The following is a 17,064-nucleotide window of genomic DNA, read 5'->3' as shown; positions in this document are numbered from 1 at the left end:
TTAAAATATATATTTGTATTTTTATATATATATATATATATATATATATATATAATCTAACATTAAACCACAGACAAATTTGACTAAATTCAGATTAAATGAGCTTCATGCAGTAAAAGAGACATTAGTGACACATATCAGATGAATTCAATATTAATATGGTGAGTTGCGACATTGCTTGGTACCAATATTTTCATTTTTTATTTTATATTCATTTTTAAATGTTTAAATTTAAATTATTTTTTGAAAAATATATTAATTTAATTTTTTTTAAATACGTATATATTCATTTTATTTGTTTATTGATTACATTTAAATTATTTTTAAATATATATTCATTTTGTTAAATTATTAAATCATTTAAAAAAAAATATATTCATTTAATTTTTTTAAATTGTGTTTTTTATCCAGTTAATCTGGGAAATAATAAGTAGCTTAATTGATTAATAAGAAAACAGTTACTGGCATTTGATTTAAGGAGAAAACAACTTAAAAAAACAGCACATCTAATATTATTTTACAGGTAGTTTTGACTGTAAATTCAGATTAAATGAGCTTCATTCAAAGACTCCAGTGAAGCACATCAGATGAACTCAATATTAATGAGCTGTTGCTTAGTAACTGTAAACAACTGAACTAAGAAGTTGTTTCTTGACGTGACAAAAGCATGAGATCCAGACAGAAAGCGGTTGTGTTATCCTGCTGTATGAGGACTGAACCTCAGCTACTGACGCACGTTTTAACGATGTGCGATTTGACTTTATCGAGTATATTGCAAAAAAAACAAACAAAACACACCTACAGAGTGAAGTATAGTAGTTTAGACTAGCGTGCATTCTTTCACTGCATGATTCAGTCTGTTAAAATGCATTTAGAATGCTCCCAAAATTCAAGATATGGGGGCAGAAAATGTATATATTTATATTTCATATAGTTAATCAATATGACACGAAGAGTGCCGTTTTTTGGCTTGATTACAAATGTGATATAGAATTTATACAACAGTTCAATAAACAAGAAGTTAATATTAAGAGACTTACGTTGTAGACTATTGCACTATTTCGCCAACAAAAAATAATTCCAAACACAGCGCTGTTTTGCGTCTCTGAGCAACATGATGCTGTTTCGTTCCTGAATGAATCGACCGTTTAAATGATTCGTTTCAATCGCAGTGACTCACTTATTAACAGTGACTTGCTGCCACCTACTGGCGGTTTTAATTTCACATTTAAAGTATCTTTAAAAAAAAAAAAAAATTTCAAATATCAGTATTCAACGTTTTATGTTTAAAATATCAAAACAGTATTAATGCATGTGTAACTGCAGGTTAAATGCATTCATGTTCTGCATTAAACAGTGTGTAAATGCATCTAAATGTCCCTTCTAATGCAGCTTCTGTGTTTCCTCTGCATTGCAAAGATACATTTTGTAAATACTGATTTCATTTGCTTGGTAACAGCCCAAATGTCTTATTATTCTAATTGACTGATTAAATTTAAGAATTTGACTGAAAATATAATGCACACTTTTAGAAAAAACAGCTTTATACATGTAAAAATGCCCATTAATTAGGTAAAAATCTATTTAAACCTATTGGAAAATATTAATTTCTGTCACTGCTGTGAACTGATCACCACACAGAATATGAAGAATATCAAAAACTTTAGAAGTCAGTTTAAGATACCAGCACAATATCACACTCAGCAAAATATGGTGTAATTATCGTTATCGATAAAATCGCAGAAAATATCGGGATATCATTTTTTGTCCATATCGCACACCCCTACAGAGGACGTGTATAATCTGAGCGGTACGGAGGCTGAGCTTGATGCAGGAATCATGGGAACTCATCATCAAATAAACCTCGCTCTCTGCACTCAGGCTACATAATGTCTCTGTTCACACAGACGCGCGTGAATGATGTTCGAATGATGAAGTTGTGTGTGTGTTTTACTGACCGCTCCTGTTTGAGAGCATATTCCAGCATCTTTATCCGTCTCACCAGATCCTTCTTCAGGTTCTCCTGGCCTTTCCTCTCACCCTGCAGGAACGCAATCTGAGCCTGCAATAAAATATACATACTCATTATTTATACAGAGCTAGAAATGTGTCTAGAAAGAATGATTTTCATTACTTGGCTGGATACGGAGGTCCATCTCATCAAAACTGTTAAGAACATTTCAAAAATAAACTATATTTTGCATGAAGATTTTCCTGTGAAAGATCATTTCTGAAATTATTTTAATAGGCAATTAAGCACATTTTATCCCAAATGATAATTATTGTAAGTATGAATCATTGCAGTATGTGTTGTATCTAGGGATGGGTATCGTCAAGGTTTTCAGGTTTTAAGGTATTGCGCTTTCAACGTTTTATTATCAAACATGTCCCGCAATTTAGCAACAGTAAAGACGGCATCTTACAACAATCACCGATTGAGCTGATTCTGACGTTAAGTTTGGGTTTTAGGGAGGAATGAATGCGCACCGCTGTGTTGCTAATAGCAATAATGCATCATAGACAAATGTTTGAAAAACAACTGGCGACTCTGGTAAGATAGAATTTGCAAGATAATTTATATATAGCAATAATAAATGTATGTGTGTTTTATTAATTTCTCCAGTACCGATAGCAGAACCGTTAACGTTAGAGCTTATCGATACTCCGGTCTTTCATAATTTAGCCCCGGGACCGATTAAATACCGGGTTTCGGTACCCATCCCTAGTTGTATCGATTTTAAATCATGCTGTTTTTAAAGAAACAACAACAAACAAATAACCCCCCGAAAAAAGTTTTTTAATTTAAACAGAAAAAAAGAAAAAATTAGAAAAGAAGGAATTTCATCACTGTAAAAAATGATTTTTTAATTCACGCCAATTAAAAAAAAGGAAAAATTAAAATATAATAAAAAACTGAAAAAATGTTTTTCATTATTAGTGTAAAAGAGTTTTCACATAATAAATGCTTATTTAAATAACAGAACAGAAAAAATACAAATATAATAAAAAAATAAAAAAAGATTTTTATTACACTGTAAAAATAATTTTTTCAAATTAATTTTTTAAAAAAGAACTGAAAAATAAAAATACAAGACATTCCTGTGAAAAATTATTTATGACATTACTGTAATTGACAATTAAGCACTTTTTTATTCCAAATGATAATTACTGTAAGTATACATCATTGTAGAAGGAGTTGTATCAAATTTAACTCACGCTGAAACAGATATAATAGAAACAATAAAAATATAATACGAAAATGTAAAACTGAATTATTTTCAAATGAAAATATAATACCCAAAAATTGGGGAAAAAAACATAATGATTTTAATTAAACTGTAAAAACTTATTTTTCAAAATTGTAAATAAAACATTATTGGAGTACATTTTATAAGAGACTACTTCAAGCTTTCTACTCCAAAATGTCATCTTTAATTCAATGTGTTTCTTTGTGAAATTCTGAAAATTGAGAAAAAAAGTGTGTGTGTGTAAATATATATGTAGTTTTCATATCTGCTCTGGAAGGACAATACATCCATGCTATGTTCACGTGCGCTTGATTCTCACTTAATAATGATGAACTTGATAATGTGAACACATTTAGCATTCACACTGATATTATTAACACCAAACCTAAAGATACAGAACAAAAGCATACGTCATAACCTGACTGGATGCTTTTATGACGTTTATTTTGTGAACTTATACACTTTATACACACACACACACACACAAATTCTGTCAGAATGCTGTAATGCGATGGGAACCAAGGCCAGATCGATGTCTTGCGTAACACGGATATTTGCACACAGGAATGTTGATGAAGATGTGGAAAACATCCCAGCATTCTCAGCTCAAGAATCCCGAGCTCGTCCATCTGACGCCATCAACGGCCCGAACAGAACTGACGAAACCGTGAACAGAAGCTCACAAACACGCGCAAGAACATTTCAGTGAAAAATAATAGATTTTGCATCAGGAAACTCTTGTGAAAGATCAATCTGACCATTAGGACTTTTTATGCATTGTGACATTATTGTCATGACATGTTCATAGCAAACCTTAACCCTTTAACACGTGACCCGTGCTGGCAAAATGAGTCGGAATGAGCAAATTTCGAAAAATGAGTTATTTTTATTTTCACATTCTCCATTAAAATACATTCAAAATGATATATGACTAAAAAGGCCTGAGCTACAGCCGTTTGAAGGCGATAGAGTCAGCAGATCTGATTTAGAGAGAAATCACGTTCAAGTTTTCTGAAGATTCAAAAGCAAAATCACCAAGCAACATTGCATATTTTCCTCTCATTCTTTTCTTAATAATAATTACTATATTATTAATCACAATATAGCTATTTTTTATTTTATCTTCGTTATTAAAAATAAGAACAAAGATGCAAATAAACAGTAGTTTAAACAAGAGCAGTGAGTGATTCCGAATGTTTGATTAACATTGAGACAGATCTATATTGAGACCTACTGTAATGCATGGATCTAATATAATGTTGCACATCAGATTATTACCCACCATTAACTAAACGTTCATGTAAGACATAACAGATTATGTTTGTGTGAATCTCGCCATGACATATTTCGCAATAATGTGCTTTATAGAGAGATCGCGCGCGTGCTTTACAAACGTCAGTCAGCGCGATCGTTTTGTTTTCATCAGCATGGGTTTGAAAATCATATTTCACTGGTTTGGACTCATGTCATCGAGAATTCAATATGAATATTCACAAAGCTGGAATGCTGCGCTTTGCAACAGTACACCTACAACTGAGCAGAGAAAAAGGTACTCCTCTCAGAAAACATACAAATTAAGATCGTTTTAGATGTTTAACTCTTTCCCCACCAGCATTTTTGAAAAAAGTTGCCAGCAATTTTGATGATTTTCACTAAAATTTGATGGCCTCCAGTATATTTTGCTGTATGAATATTTGAAAATACAATACAATACATCAAAATAAAGATCAGAGCCTCTACTTTTAAACTGTTTACATAAGAGATCACACGTTTCTCCATCCTGTACACATGTGTTTTTGTTCGGGAGGTTTTGTACTCGTTCAGAAGATGCGTAATAGCGCCCCCGAGTGTATAACAGTGAAAACACGGAAAGCCGTAAAAACTTGTCTTTGGCGGGGAAGCGTTATCTTCTAAAAGACGAGATAACTCGTCAATGGCGGGGAAAGAGTTAATTACTATTTGGAGCATTGGGATCACTAGATGAGGGCTTAATTAACTCATTTTTGTGAAAACCTCAAATCCGACCAAAACTGACATTTTCACTTCTTTTGCCTGTAGTTTAAAATTAGACCGTGCGTATTCACACTCATTTTTCCAGCAAATTTTTTTCCAGCACAGAGTTTTTTTAGGTGGCCATTATTTCAGAACGTATCGCCTTATTGTTTCCATGGCGACGCGTCATGTTTGTCATGTGACACACCGCGGCCACAACAGCGCTGTATGTCAGATGTATCGCTTTTATTTCATTTTTCCTTTTTTTATTATTAATATTCACAAACGTGCTCACTATATTATTAAATATCTGATATTCCGATTCTGAAACATGTGCAAGTAAATGTATTTGGTTGTTTAAACACTTCTATAATGACCGTGTTAGTTGATCTTTACCGGGTGATGTTAGTTAGCTCTGAATGCGAGCTGTGGGATTAACACGTGAATTCATTCTCTCCTCCCGAAAGACACTAAAGTAAGTCTCCGGTGAACTGGGAGAAGAGCAAAGTACACTTTACAGTTACCTACACAGTGTGTATATGATATATGATAAAACATGTCGTCAGATTATATTTGTAAGGATCATTATTGCTAGTTCCATAGACATCAGCATGTATTTTACAAACTATAAATGTATTGTTTTGCTAGTACTTATGTGTATTTAAATGTCTGGAACCTAAGCATTATACAGAGATGCAAACAGGTAAGGGGGAAAAAGTTGAGAACATTGCAATGGATCTGTGGCATGCTCCACACGGAATTTCTTTTAAAGATATTTGCTTTACATGCTCATTTGTAGTTACTTTAAGGTATTTTATAAAATATTTTAATTACCTTATATGTCTAAAAGTGTAATTTTTCACACAAAAAAAACTTTTTTAACATCTTGTTGCAACATTTTACAAAAATCAAGATTGAATATATTTGGTCAAAATCCCATGTTATAAAAGATGAAGTGCTATGCAGGTTATTTAACACAATATTGGCTGATTAGACGGCAATGCTGAGCTAAAATGCTAAATGTTTGCCCTCTCTCTCTCTCTCTTCTTCACCGTTCACACATCTCTGACCTCAAATACATCAAATATTACCCTTTTAGACACAGCTTTTGAAGTAAAGAGTAAAGAAAATACTATGCAAAACTTATTGAAACAACCAGTTCTTTATTTACCCTTGTAAGACCCCCCTTAAATAAACTAAAATTCAAATAAAAAAAAATGCAAGTATACAATTGCAATTAGAGTATACATACTTTATCAAACTGATATAAATTTGACAAAATTTTGTGTCTAGAAAGAATAATTTCAAATTATCAAGAGCACTTCAAAAGAAAAAAATATATTTTGCATTAAGATATTCTTGTAAAAGATTTTTAAATTTAAAAAAAAAAAAGGCAATTAAGAACTTTTATCCCAAATGTTAATTAATGTGATGCAAAAAAGAACATTTTATTTTATTTGAAAAGTACCAAATCATAATATTATGTGTTGTACTGAATTTAAATTTAGCTGATTTAAATGTATATATATATATTTATATTTTAAAAATTATATTAAAATAAAATATAAAATGATTTTATAAAAACATGAAACTAAATATATTTAAAAAAAATAGAAAAAAAGGAATGATTTTAATTATCAAATCAAATTATTGAGAATGCCAACTTGGAATATTTAATTATGAAGAACTAACTGAATTATGTCTAGAATTTTGGAAGAAAATGCCAATCAATCAATCAATGCAAAAAAATCTTAATGGTCCTAAATAGGCTTAATTTTAAGTTTCTCGATGCAAAATATAATTTCCGTTTTTTCATGAGCTTCACATACGGATGCAGAGGCAAACCCTGCATTATTTTATGCATGTTTAAATCCTGCATGTCTGTCTGTAATACAAACAATGCTAAACTTCCTCCGGTAAGTGTAGAAACATGCTAGCAATAAACTCCTGAAACAACTTCCACACGACCTCTTGACTTCTCCAAACAGATCCGATTAAAGCGACACCAAACCAGTTTAAGCTCAGACCCGGTTTAACAGCTCAGACAGAACATCCTCTAACAACAACCAATCAAATGACTCATTCACCATCACTATTCCTGTCATCTGCACTGATCTCGCGCATGAAGAACAGAAGAAACAGAGACGCACGTGTGTTTCACTGTCGATTCTAATGAGATTTCATCATGAATGCAGGCTGAACTCAATAAAGCTCAATCTACTCTCTGATAGACGAACTCGTCTCACTTTTAATGTGCACTACTCGCCTGCCTCCACCTTATAATCCTTCAGCTATTTCTGTCTTTACTATTTTATTTTATTATCAGTCCCTCTTGTTGTTAACAGATTACTTTTGTGTTTCAACCAGTTATATCATTTTTATTTCACTTTTAGTTATTTTAGTACGTTGTTAAATCTAAATGAAAATGAGAAATATTGCCTCGGAAACCATCTGTTTTATTACATTTTGAATTTTATTTCAGTTAACATTTATTTTATTTCAAGTAGCAAATTTTTTATGGTTTTAGTTAACTAGAAATAATATAATATAATATAATAATTCTATATTTGTGACCCTGGAGCACAAAACCAGTCATAAGGGTCAATTTTACGAAATTGTTTTGACCCATACAATGTATTGTTGGCTATTGCTACAAATATGCTCCCGCGACTTAAGACTGCTTTTGTGCTCCAGGGTCACATATATTGATTCAAAATAGTATAATATATAAATATTATAAATAAATATAATACTATTATACAAAATATAATAATATGTTAGTAATACTAAAATAACTTTGTGAAACCCAGTCACACATTCATTCATGAGATTTCTGCGGGAAACTCCAAACCTTCTTCACCTGCTGCAAAACCACGAATATGAAAAAATAAAATAAACGGGGCCACAGTGAGTCACACGAGAGCGGGACAGACGTGAGGAATGATGGGAGAAATCCTCGTCACACAAGGACCTCAATAACTCCAGCCTAAACGCCTCAAATGAGACTCGAACCCTCAAAACCCTTTCATTTAAACAAACGTCTCCGCCAGCGTCCCGGGGGGAGATTCCAGCAGAGCCGTCCCTTTCCAAAAAAGGCTAGCCTGTATTTTCTTCCCGGAGGAAGAGAGAGAGATTAGGAGCGCCGGAGAGCAAGAAAAGCGGCTGAATGCAGAAATAGTGCAGTGACGTCGACGCAGCCCACTCGCCTCCCCAGAGGCGTCTCTTGACATGCCTGCAGACAAACGCTGGAGCCCGAGAGAACGGAAGACGCTTCAGCAGCAGCTCATTCATGCACTGAAGAGATCCTCATCATCACCGCTGCTGCTTTCTCTGACATCTCGGAAACCATCGGATGGGTTCTTATTTCAATGCATTGAAAAACTAGACTGTTTACACCAAAATGCAAATCACTGATGAATATTACAAAATGATTTCAAACTATTAAAACCACACTATTAAAATGATTTTACAAAGCAAGTATTTAGTACTTGCAGATTCATTGTAATAATTTGTGAAATTGACTAGAAATTTCTGAGTGAAAGTTGTTTTCAGTGCAGGATTATTATCCTAAGAATACTTAAACACAAACAAACAAACAAATAAATAAAAGTAAAACAAAAAAAATGTGTAATTGTTTAAAATTAAATAAACATTAAACTGAAAAAAAAACAAAACAAAAACAAACAAACTTAAACTTATTTTATTTCAGCTAGTTGCTAAATTTCTCATTTTTGGATAAAGTACTAAAAATAAATAAACTAAAACAAAGCAAAAACTATACAGACATATATATATATATATATATATATATATAAAAAATAATAATTAAACCCAAATAAACTAATGCCAAAACTATACAGACAGATTTAAAAAAATATATTAAAACTATATAATCTAAAGCTAACAACTAAAACTTTACAGACATATTTAAAAATATATGAATAAATACATAAAACTAAAATAAATTTAAAAACTAAACAAACTAAAGCTAAAAATTAATATAGACCTAATTTAAAAAAAACAAAAAAGAGACAAAAAAATAGCAAAAAATGAAAATATAAAAAAATTAAATTGAAAATGTGTGCACTAATGAACTAACCACAATAAGACATGCATTAAAGTGAATAAAGATCATTGCCATTTAAAGTTTCTTTGTGGACAGGAAGAACCATTTGTCTGTTCACCCAAGACGACCAAACCAGTTAAACCAGATTAACAGAGGAATCTCCAGCAGTGATCGGGACACAATCAGAGAGAGATCCGTCTGCGAAACACACAGACAACCACAGCGCAACCACTGCACACCTGCACAGATGCACAAAACCGCTTCATATTTCACACCCAAATACAAACATAAACTCGATTCTACATGAAGAAAATGTAGCCATTTTAGAACCGCTATGAATTTCATGCATCGTGAATTCTATGCATTATTTTCTGACAATAAAGCATATTTTAAACCACAATACTGTCAATGCAAAATAAATTGTATATAAAAATTGCAATGTTGTCACCACATATATAAATTGTACATAATGGTGCCTTTGGTTGTGCTGCTTTTATTTTATTTATAAATAATAATAAAAAAAAACAGCACAGAATCTAAAGAAAATAATGAAAAGACTAGACAAACCACATTAATGTCAATCTGGGGTGAAAATGTGAAATTATTTGCATTAATCAATTTTATCATCATCATCAATATAAAAAGTTAATAACACTTTATAGTAGTATTTATTATAATATTCCTTATATATGTGTATATATATATATATAAAAAAAATGGATGACAAAACAATCAATATTACAAACATAAAATCGCAAATATTACTAAATATGGCATTTAAAGTATAAAAGTCACTCGTTTTTATAAAGTAACACTGTCCAACAGCGATTATATATATTATGATTTTAGTACATCAAGCTAAATAGAAAAAGACTAACTTTGTCTCAGAAACTAGTTTATTTGTATTTTATAGCTTTAGTTTGTTATCTATAATATCCCTACTATAATGAACAATCCTATTTTAGTAACTACCATCTAACATTAACAAAGTTTAATAAATGCTCTATATATAGCTCAATTTTAGTTCACATTAGCTAATGCATTAAGCAATGGCACTTAAAACCTGGAAAAGTCAGATTTTCATGATATGTCACCTTTTAACTAATCATACTAATTGCTAGTGTTAGTCTTAATGGTCTTAAAAAATATTTTTCATTTTCTTTATGCAAAATATTAAGTGCACCATCAGTGTCCAAATACGTTTATTAGGGCTTCAGTAATCTGAGCACACAACTAGAATGAACGAATCAGACACACATGTGGTTGCGTGCGGCATGAAAACCAGCAGCGTTTTTATGTAGGTAAGCAGACACACAGCGGCTCAGTGTGTGTTCAGTGTGTGCAAAGTGTGACGTAGCCTTCTGTTGAGCAACAGTGTGTGTGTGTGTGTGTTAAACAACGCTTTCATTCTGCTTGAGCAAGCTGTGGTTGGTTTGTGCGGTTAGAAATGACTGAGCGCTCAACTGTTCCCGAGCTCGCAACCAATACAGTCTTACTGTGTTCAAACGCTCTTATCTGCAGTCAGCCAGATGCGTTCATAAAACACTCACTCCAAAACGACTCATCAGCATCCAATCTACACCGTACCTCGCCTACACGAGCAAATGTGAGCCGTTCAGAACCTGATTACACTCATTTATGGAATAAATGTCTTAAACTGGAAATAGACACGGGAATAAGATGAAACGATGCTGTATTTAATTTGACACAAATGAAAATGCCTACAATCCATAACTGAAAGCTACTTCATCTAATTTGATCATTGTCTTCTTATTTGGATCTTTTATAGATTCAAAGCAGATGAGATGATTCATCAGATCAAGTACAAAACATGTCAACTAACATCATAAAACTAAATTCTGATTGGACGAGACACATTCACAGCTGCTGTAAAATATTTCACACACACCTGCGACACACTTTATTTCTATTCAATTCAATTCTAAATGATGAGCTGTGCATGAGCCATAAAAACAACTAAACCACTAACCACTTCACCAAACAAACACTTTTCAATAATAACTTCATGCTTTTTAGTGTAACTTATTAAACAGAGTGTAGGCTATAGACAGCCTTGTTTCGGTCAAATTAAACTCCAATTAACACCAATAACTATGCAAATGGCCGATATATATATATATATATATATAAATCAGTGTTTCCCCTAGGTTTACGGCTTTTGGTTAATAAATTACGCCATTCATTAACACAGAGACACGCAGAATTCATATTTAAATATGAATCGTTTTGCGGCTTAATATTTACAAATACGAGTGGGAGTGGACTCACTTGTGTGTGTGTGTGTGTGCGCGCATGCACATCGGGCGGAACTCCGCTGTGCGCATATACCTGTTCTATAGGAAAGGTAACTTTAAATGACTTCTGTTGTGATCTGGCGCTATAGAGAAAATATAATTAAATAAAATGAACTTGACCTTCAAGGGTGGGGGGTGCCCCCCTAATATAATGGCAGGGGAAACACTGATATATATATATATATATAAATATATATATATAGACAAAGTTTGTAAGGTTAGTGAAATTAAATGACTATTAGATATTCAGAGCCTTGTTTAAATGAAATGCATATTTGCTAAAAGCTAACTTTAGATGAGAATGTATTATAGCGTTTGCCTTCCTATTACTAATAATATAATATAATATAATATAAAATGCTATAGGCCTAATGCTTTTTCGCATATATCGTTTACTCTGTTTAAGAGTTCTGCATAATAATTTATTAGTCAGAATTGTTAAACAGAGACAATAAATAATGAAAACAGAAAACGGGAGCTTTGTGACCTCAGGTGCTGGCATTCGCAGTGATTTCAAAAGAAAAGTCCAGTACACGTCAAAATAAAATTTCGGCCGACATATCAGCCAAACAGGACAAAATTATTGCCCCATGCAATAATACAAAAAAAGACAAATATCAGCCAATATATCGGTCAAACAGAAAAACGTATTGGCATATCACAAATATAATGTGATATTTTAAAAAAGCCAAATATTGGTCAGCATATCGGCCCCCCAAAAAAAAGATTGGCCAATACTGATAATTCAAAAATGCCAAATATCGGCCGATATATCGGCCAAGCAGAAAAAAAATATTGGTCAATGCCAATAATTAAAGAATTCCAAATACCCGTTGATATATAGGCCAAACAGAAATATTGAATTATTGGCCGATGCTGATAATTAAAAAATGCCAAATATCGGCCGATATATCGGTCTTGGAAATATATAGTTCGACCACTATTAGGCAGCTTTTGATGATAAATTAATGTCAATGACAATGCATGGACCAAACATTATTTAACATAAACCCAAAGTAAAAAAATAACGTTCAAAATATTTCACTATATCCACAAAGTGGGGTTTTGGTGGTGAAATAGCTAGTATTTATATTTTCTCTTTCAAAAAGAAAAAAAAATTAAGAGATTGATTACATTTGGTCAGAAGAGAGAAAGGTGCTAAATTTGTTATCACAATATGGAAATATAAAAACCTTCATACATTTAAATAAAAATTTACAACTCGTTAGTGTGAAAGGGTTCTGAACACAACACAAGGGTTAATAACTGTGGAAACAGTCTGTGAATGGGTCCATTGTCAACATAACATTCAAAATAGTAAATCACACAGCCGTGCATTTGATCACAGCTCTTTCTGATAATACAGAACATCTCTACAGCTGCCACAGGTGTGGACACAACAGTAAAAGCACCAAAACATCCCGTGGGACCCGTCACAATCCGATGAGGATGAGTTCAGATCGGCAGGTAAACGCTTAAAAATGCCATGGTCTAATCTGCAGCTGAGCACTAGAAAGAAAACCACCGGGGCGTCATTTACATGATCAGATTAGTTTATTTACTGAGCCTAAAGAACAAAACAATGAGTCAATCACACAGCAGGCGAGTCCCCGTGAAACGGACCACTGTGAGTTATGAATGAATGAGCTCGTCTGCTCAGGGTTACCATCATCCGGAGAGAGAGAGAGAGAGAGAGAGAGCACACAAACAGTCGCTCGCCCAAAATAGACGCTCATTTGGATCCCCGTACAGCAAACTACACAAGATATCCTCTAATGGTGTCTGCTGGCCAGAACGCGCACTACTTAGTGGGTCAGTTAATGGTCTGTGTGGTCTAAATAGTGAGGACGCGGTATGGATTTATGGGCTCCCCGAGGGCAGGTGCTACGCGTCAGGAAAGTGTGGGAGGATGAGCAGTGTGTTATCTTCCCTTTGAACACGTCGAACAAAAACGCCTCACCAACGCCTGAACCGGTGCTTAGCAATTTAAATCAACATTTATAGGTTTTAGCCGCATTTCGTTGAGTCGAGCGCCCACATGCATTCACCCTGCAGCAGAGAAATCAGCTCTGAGAGGTATTCTGGAACCGGATGAATTTTCTAAATGTGGAGATCAGCGCTGGTTTTCTTAGATAGGCAAAGTCACCTTGTTTATAGAAAAGATCATTAGAATTGGTGAAATATTTAAGTTAGAGATCGTTTAAATTAAGTAACAATACATTTACATAGTCAGGCTTTCATGGCACTGTTAGACATTACATTTAATATTAAGTTAATATTTTTTTTTTTTTGTAATTTAGTTATGCCATTCTTTAGTTTTTTTAATACACTTATGCATAATTTTCCCTATATAATATAATATAATATAATATAATATAATATAACACCTATATAAAAATACCATAAAATAATATTGTATAAGAACGGAAATTGAGATACCTACAATATCAGCAAAAATACAAAACTTAAATATTGGGTGAAATACAGATACCATTTTTTTATTAGAATTTAATTTGAAAAGATGATGATAAATAGATAGAAGCTTCTTTTTTTTTTTTACTACTTGCACTATTCATCCTGGTTTTTATTAATATTTTGATTTAGCTTTTGTTTTTTATTTTCAATTTTTTAGTACTTTGTTAGGCCCTTTTGTCATTTTTATTAGTTTTCTGAACACACTACTTACACTATTTTTTCCCTATATTTTAAATACCATAAAAGTATGCAGAGAGATTTCTGGGTAAAATACAGCAAATATTAAAGGCATTTAAGCAATAAAGTAACAATACAGTCATATAGTCACGCTTTGATTATAATTAAATTTTAATTTAATTGTTAGTAATTTTGTTATGTGCTTTTGTCATTTTTATTAGTTTTTTGAACACACTACTTGCACTATTTTTTCCCTATATTATAAATACTATGAAATAATGCATAAGTACTCAAATTGGGATGGAGATAAATAGTTAGAATGAAATGTTTTAATGGTGCTGTTAGGCAGGACAGCATGAATTTGGGTCAGAACTGAACTAAATGTTCTTCTATCCTGTGCATGTGACTGATAAACTCACACATGAACCACTGGCCTCTTTATGTGTGTTTTGGTGTCATCACAGCTTATGCATCAGTATACATGCAATAATCAGACTGATGGATCAATCGGACTGAAAGGCCTTCATGTAAACACCTCAATCAATCCAAATACAATTTCGATCGACTGTATTGAAAGGGGTTTTGTAGACCTAAAAAAATTATCCGATCAACAGAAAAAAATTTGATCTAAAGCTGTAAACTATACAGCGAACCCTGTCAGTACATATAATAATGGTATAATATTAAAGATTAAAATTAAACTTAATTGCTATTTATTTTTCAGATAGGCCTATAACAATAAACAACAATCAGACAATTAGTTTTATACAAATATTTAAATCGCACATATGGAAGTCTTTATATGAACTTTTACTGACATAATTATGTTTCAACATTTAACATTTAAACTGTGGCTGTCATAAAAAAATTATTTCAAGACAGATTTATTCAAACATACAATATAGCACTACAAATAATGTTTTGTTTTTGTCCATGCATCAACTGAGAAATGGCACAGAATAAAAAAAGACCAAATTTTTAATACAAAGGGACAAAAATTAAACTTGGTTGAGGGCTGTGGGCCAAAATTAAACGCTACATTACATCTACCTACATTATATTAAAATGTATGCAATTTTTTAAAAATAATTAAAAATAATTTTTTAATTCTAAAATAATTTATTTAATAATAAAAAAATTTAATTATTAAATCATTAAACAAAAATATTCTTTTTTTTTTATTTTTTTTTAAATTATTTAAAAAAATTAACTTCAAATTGTTTTTTACATTTTACAATGCAAAAATAAAACAAAAAATATATTTTTTTAAATTAGAAAAGTTTTTGTCTTGTGATATGGCATTTGGTCATCTCTGGACTAAAATATAGATTCTTGGGATTTCAGAATCAAAATGAGAATCAATAAAAAAAAAATTGAGAAATCAATATTGTCAACCCAGATCTAATGTAAACATATCTATAGTCTGATAATGGACAACAATAATCAAAAACATTACACACACACACACCGTTCAAATGTGTGAGATCTCTGTGAATATGATCGTACAACAAATGCAGATTGGTTTTGTTTCACCGTCTCAATCGCATTTTCACAGCTCAAAACAGTCTAGTTCTCCTCTTGGTCCCAAAATCGGGTCATTTGCCTAATAGCACGAGTCACAAAAGTTCAATGAGTGTCACATGACTCTCACACTGCCGACACAGAGGCTGTTTCAAAACAGCAGATTGTGTTTAACACACAAAAGAGCGAAGATCAGGTCAACACACAGAAGTATAGAAATTCTACATTGATTAAAAAAAAAAAAAACTGCGCTGGTATCGGATCGGAATCAGCCGATGCTCAGAATTTTCTGGATCGGATCTGAAAAAATGGCATCGTTGCATCCTACACCCCTCACATGCTGAAATGAGTTCTGTGCCTGCCTGTGATGAGGACATTGTGAATAAAGAATGAATATTAGTCGAATTTAAAATAATTGCGCCCTCCTGTGGCCTCGGGAGACAATTAGACCTATACAATAAAGACCTATTTAATCTGCATATAAAACATTAGAAATTACATATTTGTTTAATTTTTATTGTGTTTGATTGTTAAAAAAAAAATATTTGTTGTTTGTCTCAATAAATTGTTTTAATTATAAATACAGTGGTTACATTTAAAAAAAAAATTTCTATTGCTTTTTGTTTTAAAAAAGGTTATAAAAATGTCAATAATTATCCGAACGATATGAAACATTATATCGTCGATAAATTTTTTTAGCTATATCGCCCAGCCCTACTTAAAAGTTTAAGGCAACCAGCTTCGGGACATTTTTGAGTTTTCTCAACTTATGGTAATATTCAGTTTATACAACAAAAAGTTAAGAAAACTAAAATTTCCTACAAAAACAAGATGAGAAAACTCAAAAATCTCCTGAAGCTGGTTGCCTTAAACTTTTAAGTTTTCTCAACTTTTGATTTTTTACAGTGTAGTCTATAGTACATTATTTGGGACTTGTAAGGACCTTTATTTATATAGCGCTTAACAATACAGATTGTGTCAAAGCAGCTTTACAGTACCAAATAGGAAAATAGTGTGTCAATAATGCAAAATGATAATATTAAACACTCAATTTTCAGTTAAAGGCAGTTCATCGTTGAATTCAGTGATTTCATCATCCAGCTCAGTTCAGTTTAAATAGTATCTGTGCAACCAAGTCAACGATATCACTGGATATTAAGTGTCCCCAACTAAGCAAGCCAGAGGAACCAAAACTCCAGCAAGGAACCAAAACTCCCATCGGTGACAGAATGGAGAAAAAACCTTGGGAGAAACCAGGCTCAGTCGGGGG

At 32.3% G+C, this 17,064-nt stretch overlaps 1 protein-coding gene across 1 annotated transcript in view; it reads right to left on the bottom strand.

Moving 5' to 3' along the window:
• The window catches only part of strn (striatin, calmodulin binding protein), a 62,322-nt gene that overhangs the window by 33,083 nt on the left and 12,175 nt on the right, over window positions 1–17,064 (bottom strand). The window contains exon 4 of the mRNA XM_016518678.1: window positions 1,959–2,062. Within this exon, the coding sequence (XP_016374164.1) occupies window positions 1,959–2,062 (104 nt within the window). The remainder of the gene's footprint in view (window positions 1–1,958; window positions 2,063–17,064) is intronic.

Source organism: Sinocyclocheilus rhinocerous, unplaced genomic scaffold (genome assembly GCF_001515625.1).
Source record: "Sinocyclocheilus rhinocerous isolate Xijiao unplaced genomic scaffold, SAMN03320098_v1.1 scaffold1050, whole genome shotgun sequence".
NCBI classification, from domain to species: Eukaryota; Metazoa; Chordata; class Actinopteri; order Cypriniformes; family Cyprinidae; genus Sinocyclocheilus; species Sinocyclocheilus rhinocerous.
Note: the sequence above shows the minus strand (reverse complement) of the source record. Positions and strands in the feature narration are given on the sequence as shown.